We start from the raw sequence: 27,863 nt of genomic DNA, 5'->3' as shown, positions 1-27,863 counted from the left end.
CCTCATGCTCTAGTGCTTGCCTAAGCAGGTGCTTTAGTCCACTGAGCTATCTGGCTGGTCTTACTAGGTGTTTTAAATTCTCCAAATACATTCTCTTATAAATGCCTATCTATCTATCTGCCTATCTATCTATCTATCTATCTATCTATCTATAAACTCTTAGGTTCTACTATACAACTTAACAGAATTCTCTGCATCCTATTTTAAAACTCCTTTGATTCATAGACAGTCACAAATGACTGAACAGAGAACTATATTTAGTACCTTATTGGAGAGGTACTGTAATTAAGTCTGTTTTAGTTTCAGTTATTACTAACATTGGATAATGTAGGTGAGAAGAGTTTTAAATAAATATTTCCTAAATCCTTGTAAGTTTGTAGTTGGGATAGGCTCTTGCAACAGAAGACTAAACAGGAGAAAAACATGCAGTATTAAGTCATGAGGGGGAAAACTTGCTCAATTTAAAAGTAACTAAAAACAGTGGTTTAGAAGCTGGACACCAGGATATATATTGAATTATCCCTTTAATCCCAGCACTTTTGGAGGCTAAGGCAGGAAAATCACACATTATAGCCAAGCCTGGTCACTTTAGTGATTTAGCAGGACTCTATCTCAAGATAAACTCTAAAGAAAGTTCTGGGAGTGAAGCTCAATACAAAAGTCCTGTGTTAAATCCTAATACCATCAGAGAAATCCAAGGAAACCAAAAGAAAACAAGCCATAATCTCTTGGAGCACTTTTTGGTGGGTCTAGGAATGTAGCTAAAATCCTGCTCATGTGTTGCTTACAGCAAAGAACAGAAAAGTCCCAGGCTTCTCAAGGTAGTGAAACTGAGAAGTAAGCTACATGGGAAAGGAAGTGAGTTAACCCACATTTCTCTCTGAGCTAGTAAATGTTATAAAGAATTTCCTTTCTGTCTTTAGGAAAGAAGTTGGTGGATAGAAAGGGGGAAAGCAGAAAATCCCCCTGTGTCTAAACTGTTCTTAGCTCAGGATTCCTTATATAATTGGGGAAAGATTTTTTATGCCCTTCATGGGGAGGGGAGTAGCTCATCAAAGATACCCATGGGAATGATTTACAGCTAATTTGCACTATAGTGAAAAATTACAAGGATGTCAGCACATTCATACTGTTATTAATGAGAAATACAGTACAGACTTCATGTGAACAGATGGCTTTATGGAATACCAGTGACTATACATCTCTTCAAAGGACAGAAAAAGTTTATTTTTATGTTGTCTAAATGTTGTATCTACTTGCACTAACAGCATGGTGAATGTGGTATTTTGTGATTTGAATGCATTATGAACATGAGTTTTGGTTTCAAAAATATGGGGATGCTAAGGAGAAAGCTTGGTGGTCTAAGCACCTGCCTGGCAAGTGCAAGGACCCAAGTTCTATCGCCGGCACCACATGCTGTGCCAGCTGCAGAGCCCTGGTCCCACTATGCCAGCCACCAAAATCAAGCATGGTAGTGCACACCGGTAATCTCAGCCGTGGGGAGGCTGAGACAGGAATATCTCTACAAGTCCAAGCTGTGTAGCGAAAGCCTGTACCAAATAAATAAATAAAAGATTAAAAAATATGTTTCAGCCTGGCTACATTGTAAATTCAAGTCTAGCCTGAACTACATAGCAAGACCTTATCTCACCAAAAAGGAAAAAAAAAAAAAAGATTTTAATATGTGAATTACAAAGAGTGCTCAAAATATGTGGTGTATGAAAAACTATTACAGTATAAAAGGCTGTCATTAATCTCCCCCAAAATATTGCTCCTCACTTCAAACATAATTATCCCATCATTCGTGCCACTTTGTGTAGCAGTTTTGGAGGTTTTCCTTCCTGAATATCTTTAGGAGGTATGATCAGTGATCTGGTACATGCTGTTGCCATGTGCTAGCCAGTGGAAAGGCATGCTTCTAAAAACATTTCAATGTGTCCTCCTTATTCACCAGATTTGTCACTGTGCAATATGAAAGGAAAACATTTTGAATCAATTCAGGACAACTGAACCAGTTGCTATAGCCCAACTGAAGACATTCATGAGAGGACTTCTAGAACTGCTTCAGAAAGTGTCAAGAACAATGGGACAAGTTCGTTTGTTTAAAGGGAGGGAGTATATTTTGAGGGAGATTAATGGTAAAAACTTTTAAAAATTTGAATATTTACTGTATTTTTTAATCACATCTCATATATCTCAGTAAAACTTATTTTAAAAAGTAAATTGGAGGGCCAGTGGATTAAAGCACCTGCTTAGGCAGATGCAGGGGTTGGGGTTCAATCCTCAGGTTTGCCATGCCAGCCCCACCCTGAGGGTGCACTGAACTGGCCACTGAGTTTGGACATGGTGGCGCATGCCTGTAATCCCAGCACTTGGAAGGCTGTAAACAGGAGGATCACTATGAGTCTGATTTACACAGTGAGACTCTGCAAACCCTGTACCAAATACAATTAATTAATTAATTAATTGAAGTTGGGAATGGTGGTACATGACTATAATCTCAGCACTTTTGAGAGAGTGAGGCTGAAGGACTGCAAGTTTGAATGCAGCCTGGATGACTGGGGGACTTAGCAAGACCCTGTATCAAAATAAAAAAGTATAAAAAAGGCCGGGGAAGGAGTTCAGTTCCAAAGCCTTTGGTTCAATCTCCAGTACTGAAGAAAACAAAAGAAAATTGAAATGTGAAAGGTAGAAATCACTTCTTGTGGCTACACTTACAAACAAGAAAGGACTGACTAGTTTTTAGTTTTTAATATTTTTTACTTTTGTTTTTTGTTTTTTTCTGTCTCTCTTTTAGGACTGACTTTATATTTACTTATTTTGTGTGTGTGTTTCTTTTTTTAATTTTTTATCCATTTTAATGAGAAAATAAAATAGCACAGAAACAGGTTCAAAACTGGTTAGTAGGACAATAATAATTAATTGCATATTGTTGTCTTTGTAGTGGTTTTTCAGAGGACAATATGCAGATATGATATCTTGTCTAAACAATATTAGTACGAACCTTTCTTCTCATTGAACTAAAAGAAATTAGCTGTGTATCTATCCTATTTTGTATATATATATATATATTTTTCACTACAAAATGGTCCTTTATATCCCCCTTTTTTGTTTTGTTTTGTCAGAGATGGGTGTTCCATTGCTGTTAGAGAAGCTTTATTTGGAGAAGTCTTTAAAGGGCCTTTTCATACTTGGGCCAGTTCAAATATTGTAGGTACTTGAATTCAGCAAAATAACCCAGTATAGTCAAATAGTCCATAATAGTAGTGGGTTATATATAGGACTGGAAATTGTCAGAAGTTGTTGACTTGAGCCTTTTACAGTTCAGCATATTAATATGGCATTACTTTTTATACGTTGTAGTTATACTTTTCTGCCGGATGGTTAAGACCAAGTTAAAGCAAGACCTATATAACTAAAAATGTAACTTTTGTATCTGATGAAGTCAGTCAAGTCCCCTCAGGGTTAGGACTGACTTTAGATGGTAGTTTGTGTTTGTCATTATATAGATATATCTATCTCATACAGTCCATCAGTTTATTAAATTAACTAAGGGACTTTAATGTGCTAGCTGATGAAGAAATAGCAAATATTTAGTAGGTAGTAATTTGAAAGCTAAGAAATATTTTATGATTTAGAAGTCCACTTTTTGGGGCTGAGGAGATGGCTCAATGGAATAAGCACTTCCCTGGCAAGCACCAAAGACCTGAGTTCAATCCCTGGTTCAGCCAAAAAGAGTCCACTTTTTGAGCTGATTATGGTGGCACATACTTGTAATTTCAGAACATCTTGTCATTTCCTTTTATCTTGAAAATAAATGTGTAAGTTTTCTGCTGTATTCTCACCTAATTTATTCAACTCTAAGTTCTTTCTCAAATTTTGATGGAGTTTAATCAAGGGGAAAACATTAACCAGAAATAGTATCATCTATAATAACACATGCACAGTGGTGGATGCCTGTAATCCCAGCTGTTTAGGAGACTGAGTTAGAAGGATTGCAAGCTTGAGATCAGTGGGAGAATTTAATGACCCTGCCTCAAAACTAAAACTAAAAGGGGCTCAGGATATAAAGACTTTAGTGTTAAAGTCTTTGCCTAGCATGCATGGACTTGGGTTCAATCTCAGAACAGACAAATAAGTTATTATGATCAGCCTTGGCTTTGATCTGCTGCCAGGAAGCTGACTTCCTATGTAAATTTCAGCAAATTTCCTTCTGAACTGTATATTGCTCATTTCTTTTCTCTCCTCCCTTTCCCTTCTCTTCCCTACCTTTTGTTTTTCTTTTTTCTTTCTGATAGGGTTCTTGCTATGCTACCTAGACTGATCTTGAACACCTGGACTCAGCTTCCCCAATAGTGGGGCCTATAAACACGTGAACCATGCCTAGCATTTATTGATCACATAATTACTGAGTAATTTCTATTAAAAATTAATCTAAATGTCATTTTTTGTAACAGCTAAAATTTTGGAATCTAGCTTAGTATCCTAGACAATTGATTATATTATACAATAATAAAAATTTAAGGCCTGGCGAGATAGCTCAGTGGACTAAATGCAAGGACCAGGGTTCAATCCCTGGCACCGCATGCCTCGCCGGACCCACCCCCAGGCACAATGATCTGGCCACTGAGACCAAGCGTGATAGCACACACCTGTAATCCCAGTGCTAGGGAGTTTGAAAACAGGAGGATCACTATGAGCTCAAGTTGTGTAGTAAGACCCTGTACCAAATACATTAAAAAAAATTTTTTTTAGAGTGCTGAGGATGTGGCTCAGTGATAGAGTGATTACCTGAAAAGCAGCCCACCACTGCCAAAAAAAAAAAAAAAAAAAAAAGTAAAAGTAAAAGAATATTCCAAATGGTGAAAGATGAGAGATGAGGAAAGAGGAAAAACAAAAATAATATCTTTTTATATAGAGTTATAGCTGTTCATTTCTTTACTATGGGTCAATTTATTTGTTTGTTTGTTTGTCTTTTTGAGATGGGGTCATGCTATGCAGGTCAGGCTGGCCTTGAACTCACTTTGTAGCCCAGGATGGCCTTGAACTCACAACAATCCTGTTTCAGTCTTTCAAGTGCTGGAATTACAGGCATGCACCACCATGCTCAGCTCTGAGTCAAACTTTTATACTAATAAGAATTTTTTCCTTCTCACTGATAAGATAGGGTTGCAGTCAAATTAATTTGGAATTTGCTACAAATCTTTGGGGGATAAGTAAAATGAAGGAAGATTAATGTTTGACTTTCTATCTTGTTTTCTCTCTGTAAATTTTTAAATTTATTTATTTATTTAGTTTTTGTATTTTAGTACAGGGTCTACAAGGTCTACAGGGTCTCACTACATAGATTGGACTCATAGTGATCCACCTGTGTTCAGCCTCCAATGAGCTGGGATTACAGACATGTACCACGAGGTCCAGTCTTGTAAATTTTTAAGTTTAACCAGCTATGTTGTACTGCAAGAGGTCCTTCATTGTTTTGTTTTTAAAATAAAATACACTGGTTAAGGATCTTTCATTTAGTTATGCATGTAGGATATGAAGCACCTCACAAAGGAGTCACTGATCTCTTTCTATCAATAAGCCTTTCCTAGGCAATACATTATGAGATCACCTTTCTTGTGATTCCTTCACATTTTGTTTTTCCTGAATTCAAATTATAAATTTATCTTGAAGTATTAATCTTTTTATAATGATGATGTTCTTAGTGAAAGCAAAGATCTACTTTTTATGTATTTAGTACAGGGTCTACACAGTCTCATTACACAGATCAGACTCCTAGTGATCCTCCTGTTTTCAGCCTCCCAAGCACTGGGATGACAGGTGCATGCCACCACCCCCAGTCTAAGTTGCCATCTCATCGTGCCCCGGGGGCGGGGCCAGCACAGCACACCAGGGGTAGGTCCCTGCATCTGCCTAAGCAGGTGCTTTAGTCTGCTGAGCTATCTGATCAGCCCACAAAGATCTACTTTTAAAGTCATTGTTGTTTTGCTTCCAAATAAAAACTTTTAGACTTTCAAAATGCAGCTATTCAAATTATTCTCGCAGTACAAAACATATAAATGATGAACAATAGATGAGTTTTAAGATAACTGGAAATATGTAGATCTGTATTGTCAACTTTAGTTAGGTAGCATATAAAAAAATGACATATGCAAGAATATAAAGTTATTTGATATAAATTAAACCTGACTTCAAATTATTCAACCTTGTTAGATGGAGATTTTGTACTACTCACTATGTATAGGTGGAAAAAAAATGTCTCCCTCCCTTAGTCCTTTCCAATCCAAGAGTAGTATGAAAATCTAAGGGTTTTTGTTTGTCTGCATTACTAGAGATTAAACTCAAGAGACCTCTAGGACTCATCTACATCCTCAGCCCTCTTTATAGTTTTATTTTGAGACTGTCTTGCTTGCTAAGTTGCTCAGGCTAGCCTTGAATTTTCATTCCTTCTACCTTGGCTTACAAAGTAGAGGGGTTGCAAGTATGTACTACCACACTCAGCTCTAAAGATCATTTAAAAGGAAACAAATGGGGAGATGGGCCAATTGTCTTCTGCAGTTCTTCTATGACTTCTGTCATAGTCATGATTGATATCCTTATTGAGCAAGTCTATGTGAGACCAAGATCAAAACAGGGACAAAGATCAAGTATTATTTTGGGCTATCGCTCAGGACCTGTTATTCATTAAAACCATGGCGTATGTTCTTCCCACTCCCCTCTCCCAGTTGATTTTAATTGGCCTAAACTAGGCATATCATTAAGCCAGGATACCTTTGCTATAGTGTAGTGGGTGGCAGCTCTCAATTGGGTTAATTTTATCCTAGAAAATTTTATCCTTCCAAAAGAAGCTCTAGTTTAGCCTTTAATCCACCCATGTTAAGATGTTGTCATTCCTTCACTCCTTCCCCACCCTTGTTAAGATGTTGTAAACATAAAAGAGCTAAGAGGAAAACAACTAATTACAAAGAAGAAACTGGTGGCTTCTTGAGTCAACAACTATGCATTCCATCATGGTTGCCATGAAAACCAAGGAGGTATTTCAGGTGAGACAAAATAATGAGGCCAGATGGGTTTCTGATGTGTAAGGATTGGGAAGTACATTTGGATGCTGGACATTTAAGATCTGTAGACAGCCATTGCAGTACATTGAGCTCCATAGAGACAGTGCCAGGGCAAGTGAGAGCCAGACAGGTACTGATCAACTATGTACCTTGCTGAGGAAAACAAGTAAATGCGGGCAAAGGAGATCCTAAGAAGCCGAGAGGCAAGATGTCATCCTACACATTCTTTGTGCAAGCTTGCTGAGAGGAACACAAGAAGAAGCACCCAGACACTTCCATTAACTTCTCAGAGTTTTCTAAGAAGTGCTCAGAGAGGTGGAAGACCATGTCTGCTAAAGAAAATGGAAAATTCGAAGACATGGCAAAAGCAGACAAGGCTCATTATGAAAGAGAAATGAAAACTTATATTCTTCCTAAAAGAGAAACAAAAAAGTTCAAGGACCCCAATGTGACCAACAGGCTGATTTTGAGTGCCTAGAATCTAGACATGTCAGGTGCTCCATGAAGCCATTCTTCTCTGAGGTCTTTCTATTTCTTTGGATCATAGCCAAGGAACAGAATTTAGGCCACTAGACTCATTGCAGTTGCTGAATTCCCTCCAGTTGGGGGAAGTTAGATTTAGGAGGTTCTTTCCCAGCCTTCCTTACAGCTCTGAAATTCTGCTTGTATGTCTAACACCCAGAAATGGAAGAAATGGGCTCTGACTTCAAATCCCAATACTGCAAACAATGAAATAAAATAAAACCACGTGATACTGTAGAAGAGAAATAAAACAATTTGGGATTTAGACTTTTTTTTTTGTATTTGTTACAGGGTTTCACTACATAGCTGGGACTCCTAGTGATCCTCCTGTTTTCAGCCTTCCCAGTGCTGGGATTACAGGCATCTTCCACCGTGCCCAGATTCACTGGCCAGCTCAGTGCACCTGAGGGTGGGGCCAGTGCAGCATGTGGTGCAGGGCACTGAACCACAGTTCTTGCATAAGCAAGTGCTTAGTCCACCGAGCTATCTCACAAGCCCTAGACATTTCTTATTCAGATAAAAAATCCTAATGCCTCTTTTTTAAAGGGCACTGTTTGGGGGCCGGCCTGATACCTCAGCAGACTAAAGCACCTGCTTAGGCAGAGCATAGTGGCTGGGGTTCAATCTCTGGTGTGCCGTGCCAGCCCCACTCCTAGGGCCCACTGAGATAGCGATTGAGGCTGGGTGTGGTGGCACACACCTGTAATCCCAGCACTTGGGAGACTGAAAACAGGAAAATCACTATGAATCTGATCTACATAGTGAGACCCTGTAGACCCTGTCCTAAATACAGAAATAAATGAATAAATGGCACTGTTTGTAATGACTTCTTAACTAGTGAATGCCTTTTGACACATGGCAAGGAGCAAATAATAATGCTCACACTTAGAGTGCATGAGATGCATTAAATGTGATCTAGTTTATTGTATATTTAGAATATAAATCTAAAAATAAAGGGATAATTATCAACTTTTATTATGAAAAAGATGTCATGCAGGTGAGTTGAATTCACATATAACTAGCTGATTTCATTTCCTCTTTTTATATCAGCCTACTATTATACTGCGTGTCATAGATCAACCTAAATTTGTCTCTGTAGAAAAATAATTGCTTAACTATGCTTAACATATAGACTACTTCCTCTATATCTTCACATAGCAAGCGGCATTTCATTTGCTAATGAACAAAGATCAGATTAGCCCTGATGCTCACATTTTATGATTCTCAGCTGCTGAAGTGTTGCCTTTACCCAAAAATGTTTTCGTTACCAGAAGTTGCTCTGCCACCAAATTACTAGTGCATTCAATCCATTCATCAGCCATAGTTTTCTGTCTTCCAGGTTCCTGTGTTCAAATGTGCTATTACATTGGGCCAAGAAGATAGCTCAGTGGTCTAAAGCACCTGCTTAGGCAAGCTTAGGCAAAGCGCAGGTACTGCAGTTTGATCCCTGGCACCACATGCCTCGCCAGCTCTGTCCCTAGGCTGGACTGAGCCGGCCACACACACACACACACACACACACATAAAAAGTGTTAATACAACTCTTCTTTTTTTTTTTTTTTAAACCTTTATTTATTTATTTGAGAGAGAGAGAGAGAGAGAGAGAGAGAGAGAGAGAGAGAGAGAGAGAGAGGTGTGTGTGTGGCCAGCTCAGCCCACCAGGGGGCAGGGCTGGCTGGCATGTGGTGCTGGGGGATCGAACCGCGGTCCCTGATGCCTTGCCAAGCTTGTTCCAAGTAGGTGCTTTAGACCACTGAGCCATCTCTCCAGCCCACAACTCTTCTTTAATTTCCTCAACACTTTCATTCTGTTGGTTCCTGTGTTAGTCACCATTCTGTTGCTGAGACATAATATCTGATATACACAGTTTAAATGAGAAAGGTTTAGTTTGACGCAGTTGCAAAGGGGTCAGTCTGTGGTCTGTTGGCTCCAAGGCAGAAACACGAGGTGCAAGGGCCTGGCAAAGCAGAGCTGCTCACATCACGGCAGCAAAGAACCTGAGAGACAAAAAGAGGAGGCAGAGTGAGAGAGGAGATTTGGGGACAGACACACCCTTCAAAGGCACAGCTCAGTGACCCTCTTCCTCCAACAGAACCCTATCTTCTAATAGCCCATTCAGTATTCAGCCTTATTGATTAATGAGATTAGGGTCCTCTTGATTTAATCACATTCTGAACACCCCATTTCTGAACACATGAGGGTTTGGGGAAACTTTTTGGAGTTAAGCCACAATTGTTCCATTTTACTTTTACTTTGAAATTTGTGCAACTTAGATTTTGCCATTCTTCATTACAGTCATGCAGTTATAGGTACCATTGATCCTCTGCCTTTCTGTCCTTCAATACTGTCTACTTAGTAAAGCCTAGCTCCCTGCTTTCTTTGAAAACTGAATGCAAACAACTGAGCATTGCTGGACAAAAAAATGCTATATCCTGGTATAGGGTCCCTATAAAACAATGATAAACAGCCTCAACTGTGAGTAAACATTTTCTCTAGTAAATTCACTGTCCTATACTTCATATTTTCTGTTTTATACTTTCTTTTGTTTACTCAAATCTCCCAATGCCCTCTCCTTCCATTTTGCAGTTTAATCTCCTAATTCAGAGAAAAATAGGAGTTATCAAGTGAAAATTTCACTGGGTGTGGTCAAGTATACCTATAACCTCACCACTTGGGAGGCTGAGACAGGAGAATTGCTTTGAGTTTGAGGCCAGCCTGGGCTACGTAGTGAGTTCAAGGTCAGCCTGAACTACAGAGCAAGATCCTCTCTGAAAACAAAACAAAACAAATGAAAATTTCCTTTCTTTGCAGACACCATTTCTATAAGCTCATCTGTGTCTGAATCTATCTTTTCTTTTTGTCCTACAACTGTAACCTAAATTCCATCACTTTCCTCTTTCTTAGAGACCTAACTCCATTAGTTATTACCTTTTCTGCATCGTTAAAAACTTTTTTAACGGGATCTTTTCCTCTGAGAATTCAAAAATATCTTTCTAGTCTCTTTTTCTAAAAAAATATTTTATTTTGAAGAATAAAAGCAAAAGCAGAAATAAAGACAAAAACAGGGTAACATATAACAATTCATATGTTATAGATTTTCAAAACAAGAATAACTAACAATGGTTGTTCTTTTATCTATTTTTATCATCAAATCTGTTGCTCAAATTAGCAGATATAGTCATGCAAGATTTGACAAATAATTGAATATTACTGGTTGCTTTCAAGAAATCTTTCTTTTTTCTCTTTAACTTCACTTTAATACTTATATCCACAGTTTTGTTTGGTCTCTATAAGTTTTTATATTTTTTTTAAAATTAAACACAGGTTATCAAGAAATTATAAATGAAAGGTACACATTTAGCACTGAAGAAGAAAAAAATATATACAGAATGTCTAGATTCTTTCTCTTCATACACTTTTTTGTAGTAAAATCCAAATACCAACTTTGAAGTTACTTATAAGGGGGGCTGGGGAGATAGCTCAGTGGAATAAGTGCTTACCTGGAAAGTGCAAGATTCTGAGTTCGATCCCTGGTATCAAGAAAAAAGGAAGAAAAAAGTTACTCTTAAAGATAAATTTTTCTTAACATATGACCATTTACTGTGTGGTAATTTTTTTCATAAGCCACATACTGTAATGTAAACTAAATATATCTTATAGTTTACAAGAAGCATATAGAAATTATATATTAACAGAGAAGATGCATTTTATTTTACTGCAAAATATAAAAGTAATACAGTTGTGTAGCTCTTAAATGATTAATTGAACAAGGGAATGAAGAACAAACAAAATCATCAAGATGGGCTGGGCTTTAAGATTTTTTGTTTTCGATCTGTTCTACTTTCATATCATCTCCAATTAGCTGATAGACTTAAGTGACCATTATAGAAGCTTGGATATCCATCAACACAAATGATGGAATAATATTTGTTTCAAAGATATTATACCCAGTGGCAGAACCTGGGTTAATGTAGAATTTATTTTCATGCTCAAATGCTTCAAATTTGTGTGTGTGTGTCCTGAGATAAGAATGTCCACGTCAAACTGCCTGTGCAACAGGACTAAGCTAGCCATATCTCCCCATGGAATTACTTGATGTCTGTGGATTAGACCAATTTTGAACTGACCCACTGTGACAACTTTTTTTTCTGGGTAATTCAGATTCTCATAGAAGTCTCCTCTCACAATATGAACATCACCAGCCAGGGTCTTGAGATAGTCATAACTCTCTTTGGTGCAAAGGTTTCCAGTGCAGAGAATGTGCTGAATCTTTCCTAACACCAGAAGCTTCTTGAATTTAGCCAGCAAGCTGTTGCACTGATGTGGGATGTGCAGGTCTCCTAATACCAACACCAACATCCTGTCACTTGGCTCCTCTGGGGCTGCATCACTGCTACTCTCTTTCTCAGGCTCCTCTGTGACTTAATTTTTTTCTTATCTTTTTTTTTTCTTTTTAAAAGTTTATTTTAATGAGAGTATAATAATAATTGCAAGCTGTTGCACTGATGTGGGATGTGCAGGTCTCCTAATACCAACACCAACATCCTGTCACTTGGCTCCTCTGGGGCTGCATCACTGCTACTCTCTTTCTCAGGCTCCTCTGTGACTTAATTTTTTTCTTATCTTTTTTTTTTCTTTTTAAAAGTTTATTTTAATGAGAGTATAATAATAATTGATAAGACATTAGAAATGGTACACATTTAGAAGACCAAGATGAGAAGTATTCAAGCGTAGTTTTTGTATTAAACATTGCTGTCCTCAATGTCATTGTTTAGCTTGCAGATATCAGCATATAGAGTTAGTCAAGGTGAACATTCTACACATTAACTGCTATTTCCAAAAAAATACTGATGGAAATTATTAGTACAGTCATCTCAGCCATCATGTATATATACTTGCATGTTTTTCCTTCTTCCTTTATTCCTATCTTTTCTCATTTCTCTCATCTTTGTTTAATCCTTAAGTTCAGTTTCTCTCTTTTATTATGTCTATTATACTTTTCAGGTTTTATTTCTTCAGGTTCTTACACTAGGGAGACAATATGATATTTATACATGTGGGCCTGATTTCTTTCACTTATGAGTATGTCCTTTAGTTGCATCCACTTACCTATAAAGGTTTTGAGTTTTTCTTTGTAGCTGAGTAATACTCCATTGCATAAAAATACTACATCTTTTTTATCTGTTCCTCAGGTGATGGGCTTTTTGGTTGTTTCCAAGGTTTGCCTATGACAAATTGTGCTGTGGTAAACATGGGTATGCATACATCACCATGGTATGATGTTTTCAGTTCTTTTGGGAAAATAACCCAGGAGGGGAATAGTTGGTTTGAATGGGATTTCCAGTCCTAGGGTTTTTTTTTTTGCTTTTTTTTTTGGCGGAACTGGGCATTGAACTCAGGCCCTTGCGCTTGCCAGGGAAGCACTTATTCCATTGAGCCATCTCCCCAGTCCCAGTCTGAGTTTTTTAAGAGTCTCCACATTGATTTCCAGAGTGGTTGTACAAGTTTACATTCCCACCAACAGTGGAGAAGGTTCCTTTTTCACCACAGCCTCTTGAGCATTTGTTATTAGTTGATTTCTTTATGATAGCCATTATTTCTAGTGTGAGAATGTATCTCAATGTTGTTTTAATTTGCATTTTTCAAATGGCCATTGCTGTGGAACATTTTTTCATGTATTTATTTGTCACTTGTATTTTTCTGAGAAGTGTGTATTCATCTGAGATGTCCAGTTTTGAATTGGGTCTTTAATTTTGGAGTTCTAATGTTTTTTTTTTTAGTTCTTTATATCTTCTAGATAGAAGACCTTTGAGTTATTAGTGGTTAATATTTTTTTCCCAATTTGTGGGTTGTCTTTTTACTCTGTTGGTGATTTCTTTTGACATGAAGATGAGATCCCAGTTGTTGATTCTTTGCAGTATTTCCCGTGCAGTTTGGATTTTGTGCATGAACTGTCTGCCTACTATTACATCTCCAAGATTTCTATCTACTGTTTCTTCCAGGATATTTAGTGTTTCTGTTTTAATATTTAGATCTTTAATCCATTTTGACTTTGGTTTAGTGTATGGCAATAGACCTGGGTCTAGTTTTAGTTTTCAGCATATGGAGAGCCAGTTTTTCCAGCACCATTAGTTAAAGAGGCTATCTTTCTTCCAGTGAACATGTTTGGCCCCTTTGTCAAAAACAAGATGGCTGAGTATGTTTGCAGTTGTATCTGTATCTTCTAATCTGTGCTATTGATCCTTGGGTCTGGTTTTTTTTTGTCAAGAATATTTTATGGCTATGGAAGTTCAGATGAGGTTTAGTGAACACATCACATGAATGAAATTGTGCTGTGAGCCTTCCATGGTGCATCGCCAACTTGGCTTCAATGAGCAGTACCATAAAGCCAGTACCTGAAACATCAGAGGGATGTTTGCAGAAGAAAGGTTTAGACTTTTGCTCATGTGACTTGCAGGATCATACTTTGACTTGCATTCTTTGATGATGACTGTTTTGGTTGTTCTTGTTCACCTATTTACAGCACAGCCTTGCCCTGGTTAGCAATGGCTTCCATTAGAAAGTCAGTCCTCACATTGTCAATGTTTGACTCCAGAATGGAGCCCTACTTGGGAGTGGTATCAGATGGATACACATACTCCTGGGGACTTGTGCTCCAGTGCATCCAGATCCCTGGCAATCTTGGTTCTAAAGTGATCAGAAGAGGACTGAAGATTATGAGCATCAAGGTTTGAAAGTCCCTGGGCATTCAACGTTCTTCAAGAAACATTAGCATCAAAAGGCAATTATACGATCAGCTGCAGAAAGGATCAGCTTTCCTTTTTCATGCTCTTCCTCTGGAGCTTCTGCAACTCATGAACTCTTGCCTGAGCCCGCGCTGAGCTCATCCTCTGGCCTCTGGCCACTCCTTGGGTTTTTTTTTTGCCAGTACCAATTTGATTTTATCACAGTAGCTTTGCAGTATAATTTCAACTCAGGAATTGTAATGCTTCCTGCCTTGCCTTTGTTGCTCAGGATTGCCTTTGCTATTCTAGGCCTTTTCTGGGTCCAAATAAATATTAACAATGTTTTCTCTAGCTCTGTAAGGTATATTGATGGTATTTTGATAGAGATTACATTAAATCTGTGTAACAATTTTGTAACTATGGCCATTTTCACAGTATTGGTTCTTCCTATCCAGGAGCAAGAAATATCTTTCCTTTTTTTTCTTTTTGTATTTTAGGGAAGGGTCTACAGGGTGTTCAGGGTTCATTACTAGATAGGACTTGTAGTGATCTGCCTGTTTACAGCCTCCCAAGAGCTGGGATTACAGGCACGTGCCACCATGCCCAGTCTCAATTGCTGTCTCAGCATGCCCCAGGGGAGGGGCCAGCCTGGCAGGCCCAGGGATCAAATCCCTGGCCCTTGTGCTTGCTTACAGGTACCTTAATTCACTGAGCTATTTGTCCAGCACTATCTTTCCATTTTCTGAAATTTTCTTCAATCCCTTTTTTCAGAGTATTATAATTTTTGTTGTATAGATCTTTTATTTCCTTTGTTTCCTAAATATTTCATATTTTGGATACTATTGTAAAGAGTATTGTTTTTCTAATTTCTTTCTCGGTGAGTTTGTTGTCTGTGTGAAGGAATGCTGTTAAATTTTGGGTATTGACTTTGTATTCTGCTATGCTACTGAATTTTTTTAATTAATTCTAGGAGCTTTTTGGTGGAGTTTTTTGGGTCTTCCAAGTAGAATATCGTGTCTTCTGTAAATAATAGTTTAACTTCTTCTTTACCTGTCCTTACTCCTTTTATTTCTCTCTTGTCTAATGGCTCTAGCTAATGATTCCAGAACTATATTGAACAAGAGTGGTAATAGAGAGGACATCCTTGTCTTGTACCTGAGTTGAGCATAAAAGCTTTCAATTTTTCCCTATTTAAAATTATGTTGGGGCCGGGGAGATGGCTCCGTGGAATAAGCACTTCCCTGGCAAGCACAAGGGCCTGAGTTCAATCCCCGGTTCCACAAAAAAAAAAAAAAAAAAAAAAAAAAAAAAAAAAGAGAGAGAGAGAGAGAGAATTATGTTGCCTGTTGTTTTATCATAGATGGCTTTTACCAGATTGAGGTAGAAGCCATCTATTCCAATTTTCTGTAGGGCTTTAATCATGAATGAGTGTTGGATGACTTTGTCAAAAGCCTTTTCTGCATCAATTGAGAATGATCATGTGGTTTTGGTTTTCGCTCTGTTAATATAGTGTCTTACATTTATAGATTTGCATATGTTGAACCATCCTTGCATCCCTGGGATGAATCCTACCTGGTCATGGTGTATGATCTTCTTGTGGTGATGATTTGCTGTCTTCTATTTGCTAATATTTTATTGAAGATTTTTGCATCTATATTCATGAGGTAGATTGGTCTATATTTCTCTTTTTTGGTTGAATCTTTCTCTGGTTTTGGTATCAATATACTACTTGTCTCCAGGAATGATTTTGGGAGTATTGCTTCCTTTCCTGTTTCTTTGAAGAGTTTGAGGAGTATTGGGATTAAATCTTCTCTAAATTTTTTTTTTTTTTTTTTTTATGAATTTAGAACAGGGTCTACAAGGTGCACAGGGTCTCAGTACATAGATCGGACTCTTAGTGATTCTCCTTTTTCAGCCTCCTAAGTGCTAGGATTATCAGCGTGCATCACCAGGCCCAGTCTCAATTGTTGTCTCAGTGTGTCCCAGGCATGGGGCTGGCATGGCACATCAGGGATTGAATGCTGACCGCTGAATTCTGCTGAAACAAGCATTTTAGTTCACTGAACTATCTGGCTGCCCCCTTCTCTAAATTTCTTGTAGAATTCAGCTGTGAATCCATCAGGACCTGGGGTTTTATCGGTAAGTTTTTTTTTTTTTTATTACATTTTCAATTTCATTGGCTGATATTGGGTTATTCAAAGTTTCTATATCTTCTTGATTCAGTTTTGGTAATTTTGTGGTACCAGGGATTGAAATCAGGACCCTGCACTTGACAGGCAAATGCTTATTCTACGGAGCTATCTCCCCAGCTCAGTTTTGCTAATTTGTACCTATCCAGGAATCTGTCCATTTCTCCTGTGCCTTTGATTCTGTAAGAGTAAAGATTTTCAAAATAGCTATTGATGACCTTTTGAATTTCCACAGGATCTGTAGCAATTTCACCCTTTTCATTCCTTATTGCTTGAATTTGAGTTTTTTCTTTTCTCTTTTTGAGGAGGCTAGCTACAGGTTTATCAATTTTATTTAATCTTTCAAAGAACCAGCTTTTTTTTTTTTTTTTTTTTTTATTTGAGAGAGAGAGTGTGTGGTGTGTGTGTGTGTGTGGCCAGCTCAGCCCACCAGGGGGCGGGGCGGGCTGGCATGTGGTGCTGGGGGATTGAACCGTGGTCCCTGAGGCTTTGCAAGCTTGTTCCAAGTAGGTGCCTTAGACCACTGAGCCATCTCTCCAGCCCCAGAACCAGCTTTTTGTTTAATTAATTCTCTGTATTTTTTTGTCTTAATTGCATTAATTTCTGCTCTTATCTTTATAATTTCCTCCTGTCTTTGCCTTGGTTTGCTCTTCTTTTTATAGAAGCTTCAGGTGCTGTATTAGGATATTTATTTGTTCTCGTTCTGTTTTCCTAATGTGTTAGTTCACTGCTATAAATTTCCCTCAGAGAGCTGCTTTCATTGTGTCTCCCATATTCCTGTAAGATGTGCTTGAATTTTTATTGGATTGTAGATATTTTTTAATTTCTTGTTTAACTTCATCTGTAACCCATTGGTTGCTGAGGAAAGTATTATTTAATTTCCATATGTTTATGGGGTTTTGGTGGTTTCTTTTGTCATTCATTTCCAGTTTCATAGCATTGTGGTCAGATAATATACACGGGATAATTTCTGTTTTCTTTCATATACTTAAGCATGATCTATGGATTAGTATATGGTCTATTTTAGAAAACGTCCCATATGCACCACCACATCCTAAAAAGAATATATATCATATTCTCTGCCTCTGTCTCTCCCCTTCTCCATATATTCATTCATCCATTCATCCCATGACACATCACTTAGGAACTACAACTTTACCAGCATAGTTCTCTGCCCCTATAGTATACTGTCCCATCATGCCTGTATGCTACAGACAACCACAAAGAGAAAACTTATTGAGAGGCAGACCTCACTTGTGCAGGCCCCTTCCAAGGCTCAGAACTCAAATATTTTACATTTGTAATTTTGAAGAAGGCCTTCAAAATTAGTTAAGCTTCTACCCTTTAGACATTTTTATTTTTGTATTATTCCTTAATTTTTAAAATTTCTTACTGAGAAATATCTATCTATCTATATATCTCCATATAATTATAAACATCTTGGATTATCAGAATGTGAGCGTATACAGAACTACCACCCAGGCCAACGTTCAGGTCCTCTGGGAGCTTCCTCTGTGCCACTTGCCAGTTATAATTTCTTCAACTCTCAAGGTTGATCATTACCCTTATAGGTCAATGATAGGGTAATTTTGCCAGTTCTCTTGAAATTTATATGAATGGGATCATGTATTTTTACATTGCTACTTTGTATTGGTCAATATTTCATTTGAACATTTCATCTATGTAGTTACATATGTAGCAGCAGTTTATTTTTTGTCATAGAATTCTGTTATATCAATATTTTTCTAATCCACTTCATCATTATTGGACAGATAGGGTTATTTCCAGGTTCAGCTCATGTAGAATATGACATGAAAATTCTAAATCAAGTCTCTTGTTATACACATGTACATATTTCTTTTGCATGATTTACATAGTCACATGTTTGTCTTAGTTACTCTTCACTCATTGCTGGGACAAATATCTGACACCCAGAATGAAGGAAGGAAAGGTTTATTTAGCTCACAGTCACTGAAGGTTTCAGTCCACTCTCAGCTGGCTCCAAGGCGAGTGGCACACAGCAGAGAGCAACCTTTCATGGAGGCAACAAAGAGCAAGAGCCAGGGAGAGGTAGTAGCAGCTCAAACAGCTAGCTTCTCTTCCCACCTTACATTGTAATGCAAATTACCTGCCCCAGGGCAAGTGCACCGTCCATACCCACAGTAATCAATCACAAACTCCAGAGGCCACCCCAAGACTGCATGAGGCTTTGGGGGGACAACTATGCACAAACCTTAACGATGTTCCTTTTAGATGTTTATTTATTTTTAAATGTTTATTTTTTTATTTATGTGTTTTGTATAGGGTCCCACTGTGCAGCTCAGACTCAGTGATCCTCCTATTTTCAGCCTCCCCAGTGCTGGGATTACAGTTGGGCACCACTACACCCAGACTCAGTTGCCTCAGCGTGCTTGAGGGTGAGGCCAGCACAGCATGTGGTACTGGGGATTGAACCCTGATCCCTGTGCTTCTTAAGCAGGTGCTTAGTCCATTGAGCTATCTCACCATCCCTGGATATCTATTTAGACACATCATAGCTATTCATAGAATGTATGTATGTTTAACTTTAGTAGATAATATCAAACTGTTTTCTAAGGTATCTCATCTTGACTTTTCCTCAACAAACAAATGTAAGAAAAATTTTAGTTGTCTTCTTTCTGAGAGTTTGATTTTATTTTAGTCAATCTCATTACTGTATATCATTGTGGCTTTAATTTTCATCCCCATGATTAGTGATGATGGTTGATTACCTGCTCATGTTTTTACTGGCTGCTTTTATTGAAATGACCAAGTTCATCTTGACTATTTTCCTTTTTTTTTTTACCTTGCTCCCTCCCTCTCTTCTTCCTTTTCTTCTTTTCTCTTCCTCATCCCTTTTTCCTTTCTCCCTCTCCCTTCCTCCATTCCTCCTCCATCCCTCCCTCAGTATTGAACCTAGGACCATTGCACTGAGCTACATCCCCAGACCTTTACTGTGATTACATAGTAAAGTCAAGGCTGGACCCTTTATCAGGTCTTTTCTGAATTTTTTCTTCCAGTCTGTGACTTGTCTTCTAGTTTTCTTGACAGTGACTTTTCATTTTATGTTTTAATGAAGTCCAGTGCATGTATTGTTTGTTCCATGAATTATGCCTTTGGTGTTGTACCTAAAAGTAATGGCTATACCCAAGCTTATTAATATTTTTCCCATGTTATTTTCCAGGACTCTTATAGCTTTAGATATTATATTTACATATAACACATCTTGGATACATTCTTAATTAATTTCTGTGGAGGATGTGAGGTCTCTGCCTAGTCTTTTCTTTCCTCCAAAGGTGGTATCCAGTTGTCCTGGCATCATTTGTTGAAAAGACATATTTATACAATATATCATGTTTGTTCTTTTGTCAAAGATCTATTGACAGTAATATATATATATATATATATATATAGCCCTTTGTTCTGTGTGTCTGTTCTTTTGCCTGTATCACATTGTCCTGATTATTGTAGTTTTATAGTAAATTTTGAAACTGAGTAGTGTTGGTCTTTGAATGTTGTTGTTTTTCAATATTATGTTGGCCAGTAGAGTTCTTTAGTTTCTCCATAAAATCTTTGTAACTAGCTTGTCAAAATGTATAAAATGCCTCAAACCAATCAAATTGGGAAGAACTGGCATCTTGACAGTGTTGAGTCTTGTCATCTGTGAATATGAAATCTCTCTCCATGGATTTAGTTGTTTTACTTTGTTCAACAGAATTATATAGTTTTCCTCCTATAGATCTTATATACATTTTGTTATATTTCCTAAGTAGTTCATTTTGGGAATGTTAAGACAAATGGTATTATATTTTTTATTTCAAATTCCACTTGTTCATTGCTGATATATAGGAAAGTGATTGACTTTAGTATATTAATCTTTCATCCTACTACCTTGTTATATTTGCTTGTTAGTTCATGGTTTATTTTATTTTTGGTTATTGTTGATTCAAATTTTCTACACATGCAGTCATTTATTATTTCTTCCTTACCAAACATTATACCTTTTACTACTTTTCCTTATCTTACTGCATTAGCTAGGACTTTTAGTATGATATTGAAAACATGTTGTAAGAGGAAACATCTTTGTTTTTTTCCTATCTTAGTTGGAAAGCTTAAGTTGTTTTTCTTTTGTTAGTACATATTTCTTATCAACTTTGAGAAGTTTCCTTTTACTTTTGGTGTACAAGACATTTTGTCATTAATAATTGTTTGATATTTTTCTCTTTCTTGATATTATCGTATGATTTTTCTTCAGCCTGTTGATGTAATGGGCTATGTGATTTTCTTTTTCAGGTTCTTCACACTGAGATATATTCCCAACCCTCTTCAGGTTATTTTTGTTTTTGTGATAGGTTCTTGCTCTGTCACTAAGTTGCTCAGTCTGGGTTGGAACTTGCAATCCTATCTCAGCCTTCCAGACAGCTGGGGTTACAAGTATGCAAAATTACTCCTAGCATGAACTGATTTTCAATATTGAACTAGCCCTGCATATCTGGAATATATCCAACTTGATTGTGGTGAATAATTATTTTTATACATTATTGAATGCAACTTGCTAATATTTTGTTGAGTTTTGCATCTGTGTTTATGAGACATTGGTCTGTACTTATCATATGATAACTTTTATCTGGTTTTGGCATTAGGATGATGATGGCCACACAGTATTAGCTAGGAAGTACCATGCAGAATAGTGTGTGGAGGGCTAATGATGTGAGTAGTACATTAATTTATAAGACTAAGCTGGGCATGATGGTGCCTACCTGTAATTTCAGCACTATGGGAGGTTGAGGCAGAAGGATCACAAATTTGAACCTAGTCTGAGCAACTTAGTGAGACCCTGTCTCAGAAAATAAAAGAACTAATGATGTAGCTCAGTGCTAAGGTCCTGGGTTCAATCCCTAGCAACACACATGCGCACGCACACACACACACACACACACACACACACACACACACACACACACAGGATTTACCAAGGCCAGAGCAAGGTGAGAGAAAAGCTTCTACTGAGCTATCTCCCCAGCCCCTGATTTAACTTCTTTAAACAATTTAGATTGTTTATTTTTTCCTGTGTGAGTTTTGGCAGGTTGTATCTTTCAAAAAAATTGATCTATTTCATCTAATTTGTTTATACAGACATTCATAGTTTGCATTTATTATCCTTTTGTAATGGCATTTTCTCTTTCATATCTGATGTCTGTAATTTGTATTTTCTCTCCTTTTCTCACACTGCCTACAAGCACATTGATAATTGATTTTTTCAAGAAATTATCTTTTAGTTTTGTTGACTTTCTATTTTCTATTTCTTTGATTTCTATTCTATTTGTTATTTCTTTTCTTTTTTTAGATTTAATTTTACTTTTTCTTTCTTTCTTTTTTTTTTTGCAGAACTGGGGATTGAACTCAGACCCTTGTGCTTGCCAGGGAAGCACTTATTCCACTGATCTATCTCCCCGGCCCCTTTACTTTTTCTTTCTAGCTTACTAGTATAGAAGTTAGGATTACTGATTTTAATTTTTTTTTTTTTTTTTTCAGGGTCTCACTACACAGCTCAGACTCTTAGTGATCCTCCTGATTTCTGCCTCCCTAGTGCTGAGATTATAGGCATGTACCACCACGCATGGATTGGATTACTGATTGTTGATGTTGCTTTTCTAAAAAACACATTCAGTAGTATTATTCCTTAAAGCACTGATTTTGCTGTTATCTGACAAATTTTGATAAATTATGGTTTCATTTTCATTTACTTCAAAATACTTTTTACAATTGCACCTGAGGGCCAGGCATGGTGTCACACTCCTGTAATCCTAGCACACAAGAGACTGAGGCAGGAGGATTGCTGTGAGTTCAAGGCCAGTCTGGGGTTCAAAGTAAGTTCAAGGCCAGCCTGAACTGCATAGGGAGACCCTATCTCAAAATGAAAAAGACAAAAAGAACCCCGAAACCTAGTGGGAAGGTGGGGAGGTTATACCTGAAGGGTGTGTGTGTGTGTGTTTTAGTAAGTGTCTACAGGGTCTCACTACGTAGATCAGACTCGAGGTGATATGCTTGTGTTCAACCTCCCAAGAGCTGGGATTGCAGGCCCACGCCACCATATCCAGTCTCAGTGGCCATCGCCACAGCATGCCAGGAATCGAACCCTAACTGCTGTGTCTGCCTAAGTAGGCGCTTTAATCCGCTGAGCTATTTGGCTGGCCCATATACCTGAGATTTAATTGGTCCATGTATTATTTAGAAGTAGGTTGTTTAATTTTCACATATTTGTTACTGATTTATAGTTTAATTCTATTGTGATCTGCGAATAGATGTTGTATAATTTTTATCTACTTAAATTTGCTTTTACATGTTTTATGACCCAGGATGTGGTCTATCTTGATGAATTTTTGTGAGATTAAGAAGAATGTGTATTCTGTTGTTAAGTGAAATATTCTATAGCTGTTTATTCAATTGACTGATGATATTGTTGAGTTCAGCTATATCCTTATTGATCTTTCTGCTTACTGAATTTATATTTTTCTCTTTATTTTCAATAAAGGGATATTAAATTATTCAGGTATAATAGTGTATTTTCCTTGTAGTTGTTCATATTTTGCCACATGCAGTTTGATATTATGTTTTTCAGTGCATCAGATTAGACCCTGGACAGTACTGCAAAAAAAAAGAAAAAAGGTGTGTGTGCCAGGAAGAACCGGCCCTTTCATCATACATAGTGCCCCCGCCATCTGAGACCTGATAGCTTTGCTTGCTTTGAAGTGTGCTCTGTCTTAATGTAGCTACTTCTTTCTTTTCATGAATGTGTCATAGGTTATCTTTCTTTGTCCATTTTCTTCTAATCTGAATGTGTCCTCATAAGTTTAAAGAGGGTTTCAGGGGCTGGGGCTGAACATGAAGTTTAGTGACAGAGCATAGACTTAGTATGAGCAGGGCTGTTGGTTCATGCCCCAGGACCAAAGCAAAGAAGAAAAACAAAACAGTGGAGGAAGTGGACTTCCTGTGGGTGGCATGCACAGTTCAGTCTTGTTATTTGATATATTCTGACAAATGATTAAAGAATTGGGACATTGAGAGTGTGGTGTACACAGTGATTCCTGAAGGGCTAGTGATGTAGCTCAGTGGGAGAGCCAAAGCTTTGCAAGCAGAAGGCCCTGGGCTTGATCCCCAATACTGGAAAAAGTATTATTCATATAGTTGAATTCATAGCTACCATAATATTACTATTTTCTATTTGTGCCCCTGTTCTTTGTTTCTATTTTTGTCTTACTTTCTTGCTGCCTTTTTTGGCTTTAATCAAGCATTTTATGATTCCAATTTCCTTTTTTTAGCATATGCTTATTTTTTTTAACTTTTTTCAGTGTTTGTTCTGGAATGTACAATACATGTTACAACTAATCGAAGCCAACTTTCAAATAACCCTGCAGATATACCTTAAAGATGTAGCAGAGTCATTTCCAGATGACTGTAACAAATAAATATCATAAAGTGTGTCATACAAATATTTTTGGCTTCCTAAGCCATATAGAAGTTGTGTTTGAGTCGGGTGTGGTAATCCATGTCTTTAATTCCAGCATTTAGGAGGCTAAGGGAGGAATATTACAAGTTTGAGGCCAGCTACATATTGAGACCCTATCTTAAAACAAGATAGTAATAAATTGTACTGTGCCATATATATATATATATATTTGTTTTGTTTTGGTATGGAGGATTGAACTCAGGACCTTACACTTAGCCAGGCAGGTGCTTATGCCCCTAAGCTAAATCCCCAGCCCTTGTACTGTACTGTAGTATGTTAAATGTGTAGTAAGATTTTTAAAAAATATACATTTTAATTAAAAGTAGTTTACTGAAGCCAGGTGCGGTGGTGTACTCCTATGGTCGCAGCACTCAGGAGGCTGAATTAGGAGAATCTCAGTGAGTTCAAGACCAGCCTGAATTGCATAGTGAGACCCTGTCTCAACCCTTTCCCCCCACAAAAAAATACTTTATTGATAGAAAATGCTAATGGTCATCCAAGTGTTCAGTGAGCTATAATCTTAACACTGAAGATTCTAAACTGATCTACTCTTCTTTTCATGACTAATGTTGCTGTATGATAGCATTTTACCCACAATAGAGTTTTTTTTCAAAGTTGGAATCCATCCTCTCAAATCCTTTATCAGTTAATTTTGCTTTGTTAGCTAAGTTGTGTAATACTGTACATACTTATTGTCATTTCAACAATGTTCACAGCATCTTCTCCAGAAGGAGATTCTATCTCAAGAAACTACTTTCTTTGCTCATCCATAAGAAACAACTTGTTTTCTGTTGAAGTTTTCTTATGAGATTACAGCAATTTGGTCACATTTTCAGGTTTTGTTTTTAGTTTGATTTCTCTTGCTATTTCCACTGCATCTGTTGTTACTTCTTCCATTGAAGTCTTGAAACACTCAAAATCATCCATATGGATTGGGATCAACTTTTTTTTTTTTTTTTTTGTCTTTTTGAGACAGGGTTTTGCTTGTAGTGCAGGCTGTCCCTGAACTCACTACGTAGCCCAGGCTGGCCTCAAACTCCAGGTGATCCTCCTTGAGAAAGTCTCAGCCTCCTGAGTGGTGAGCTTACAGATGTGTGTGACCATGGTTGGCTTGGAATCAACTTCAAACTCCTGTTAATGTTGTATATTTTACATGTAAATTCATAATGTCTCACTAAGTTGTCAAAAGTGTCCACAAACTTGCAATTCTCCTACCTCAGCCTTCCACGTAGCTAAGATTATAGGTATGTGCCTCTACATCCAACCAGTGATCCTCCTCCTATAACTCACAAATATTTTTTTTTTTTTGGTACCGGGGATTGAACTCAGGATCTTGCGCTTGCCAGGCAAGTGTTTTTTCTACTGAACTATCTCCCCAGCCCCTAACTCACAAATATTCTTAATAGCATCTAGAATGATGAATCCTTTCCAGAAGATTTTTAATTCGCTTTGCCCAGATTCATTAGAGGAATCACTATCTATGGCGCTATAGTTTTGCAGAATGTTTTATTTATTTATTGCCCTGCAGATGAAACCCAACGCTTTGAGCTTGCCAGGCAACTGCACTGCCAATGAGCCATAACCCTAGCCCACAAAATGCCTTTTTAAAAAATAAGACTCAAGAGACATTACTTCTTAACCCACAGTCTGAAGAATGGATGGTGTGTTAGTAGAGATGAAAATGCATTAATCTTTTTGGCACATCTCCATCAGAGCTCTTGAGTGAAGGAGGTGCATTATCAATGAACAATAATGTTTTAAAAGAATCTTTCTTTCTGAGCAGATCTCAATGATGGATTTAGAATATTAAATAAGCCATGTCATAAATAGAGATGCTGTTACCCAGCTTATGTTGCTCCATTTATACAGTACATGCTCAGTACATTGGTATAATTCTTAAGGGTCCTAGTATTTTTTGAATTGGTAAGACAACATTACCTTCAACTTAAAATCACCAACTCTATTAGCTCCTAATAACAGAGTTCCAATCTGTCCTTTGAAATTATGCATTGGTTTCTATCTGTCAAAATCCTAGAGGCTTTGAAAATTGGCTGTTTAGTGTAGTCACCTTTAACAATTATCTGAGCTAGATCTTCTTGGGCAACATGCTGTAGCTGCTATTTCAGTACCTGCTGCTTTCCTTTTTGTTTTTCATTGCGCTGTTGGGATCAAATCCAGGCCCTCATGCATTCTAAGCACGTCTACCTGTGAGCTTCAGGCCCAGAATGACTGTCTTTATGGAGATGACTTTTCCTTAAAATGTTTGAGCAACCTTTTCTGACTTCCAACTTCTCTTCTGCACTTCCTCACTTCTCTCAGTGTTCATGGAATTGAAGAGTTGCTTTGCTCTGGATTAACTTGGGGTTAGTAGCATTTTGTGACTGGTTTGATTTTTCTATCTAAATCACTAAAACTTGCCCTCTATCAGCATTTAAGTTATGTTGCTTTCTTACCATTCATATGTTCACTTCATATTTTCCTCCAGGAACTATCCCTTTGCATTTGCACCTGATAAGCTGTTTGGCACAAGAGGCCTAGCCTTGGCCTGTCTGTCTTGTGATGTGCCTTCCTCACTAAGCATAGTCCTTTCTAACTTTTGATTTAGTGAGAGAGATAGGTGATTCTTTTATTGAATATTTAGAGGCCACTGTAGTGGAGGCCACTGTAGCATTAACTGGCTTAATTTCAGTGTTGTTCTGTCTCGGAAAAAAAAAAGTGAGGCTCATGGAGAGGGAATAAGGAACAGTCGGAAGCAGTTAAAACACACAGCATGACTGTCACTTTGTCACATAGTAATACAGCATCAGTGATAACTGATCACATACGAAATGCATAACTTCTGGGAAGTAGTAATGATTTTTTAGGGGGAATAAGTCCACTTGAAGAACAGACAGTGGTCTGGGACAAAGTTCTTCTGGGCTCTGATTATAGTGTTTGAGCTTTTACTTTCTCTCTGAGATGTGAATTTACTCTAACCTGGTCAATAGAATTTTAATAGGAGAACTGAAGGAAATTTTGTTCCTCTTTGGAACATTTGGTCTTTAAGTAAATAAGAGAAACTTCAGAAAAGCCCTCCCCTGCACTTGCTGCTTCCCAGGCGCTCTCATTTTGAAGTTTAAAATAGCATATTTGGGGGTATCATTTTCTGAACCCCACTGAGTGCCTATTACATACTAGGTATCATTCTGATTGCTTGAGATGAAGCAGTAGCAAAGCTGACTGAATCGCTGTGGAAGATGTAACTGAACTGTACTCATTTTGCTCTCACAGAGATTGGCAGTTACTGCAGTGATATATTTTACAAAAAAGAGAGGTTATTCATAATGTAGTCAAGTGTGGAGGGGAATTCCCCAGGCTCAAATCTGCCTGTCCTTTGTAGTTATGTGATGAAGAAACAAGGTGGCTACGGTAAAGTAATTGATGGTCTGTGTGTTAAGTCTAACTTCATAGCTGCTCAAATGACACATGGTCATAAAATGGCAGTGTGAGAATGATCTGGAGTTTTTGGCCGTCTAATGCCAACAGTCACCGATCAAACACTCCTCCACACCAAGTTAAGACCTTGACTCAGGTCCACATTACTTGAAGCTACAAAGGAGATGGAGGTGAAATAGGTAATTTTGTATAAACCTGAGTTCTTTGTTCTCATGAAGTTGAAGAATAAAATCAAGGGCAAAAGGAAGAATTTAAAGAGGGTGTTTATTAGAAATAATATGAAAAGTATAAAAATGAAGTATAAGAAGTAAAGCCATACTGTTATATTGAGCTGTAGGGGACTCAGGTCAACAATTTCTGACATTGCCAGTGAAGTGGAAGACCCAATACTATTATGGAC

At 37.6% G+C, this 27,863-nt stretch overlaps 2 protein-coding genes across 2 annotated transcripts in view; one reads left to right on the top strand and one right to left on the bottom strand.

The window, feature by feature from the left end:
• The window catches only part of Ppm1e (protein phosphatase, Mg2+/Mn2+ dependent 1E), a 166,407-nt gene that overhangs the window by 55,267 nt on the left and 83,277 nt on the right, over positions 1-27,863 (top strand). The window lies entirely within an intron of this gene.
• LOC101574200 (vacuolar protein sorting-associated protein 29-like) lies at positions 11,435-11,945 on the bottom strand. The gene is made up of 2 exons (XM_012517326.1): positions 11,747-11,945; positions 11,435-11,511 (listed from the first exon to the last, which is right to left on the bottom strand). The coding sequence occupies exons 1-2, from the start codon at positions 11,943-11,945 to the stop codon at positions 11,435-11,437; spliced, it is 276 nt and encodes a 91-aa protein (XP_012372780.1).

The sequence above is a fragment of the Octodon degus genome, unplaced genomic scaffold, assembly GCF_000260255.1.
Source record: "Octodon degus isolate 3935 unplaced genomic scaffold, OctDeg1.0 scaffold00164, whole genome shotgun sequence".
Classification (NCBI taxonomy): domain Eukaryota; kingdom Metazoa; phylum Chordata; class Mammalia; order Rodentia; family Octodontidae; genus Octodon; species Octodon degus.
The sequence above is the reverse complement of the archived record's forward strand: the minus strand, read 5'-3'. Positions and strand labels throughout refer to the sequence as shown.

Coding starts and splice junctions, on each gene's coding strand:
- LOC101574200 (XM_012517326.1), bottom strand. CDS start 11,945: ATGTTGGTGTTGGTATTAGGAGACCTGCACATCCCACATCAGTGCAAC. Junction 11,512..11,746: donor AGGAGACTTCTATGAGAATC/TGAATTACCCAG, acceptor TTTGAAACAAAT/ATTATTCCATCATTTGTGTT.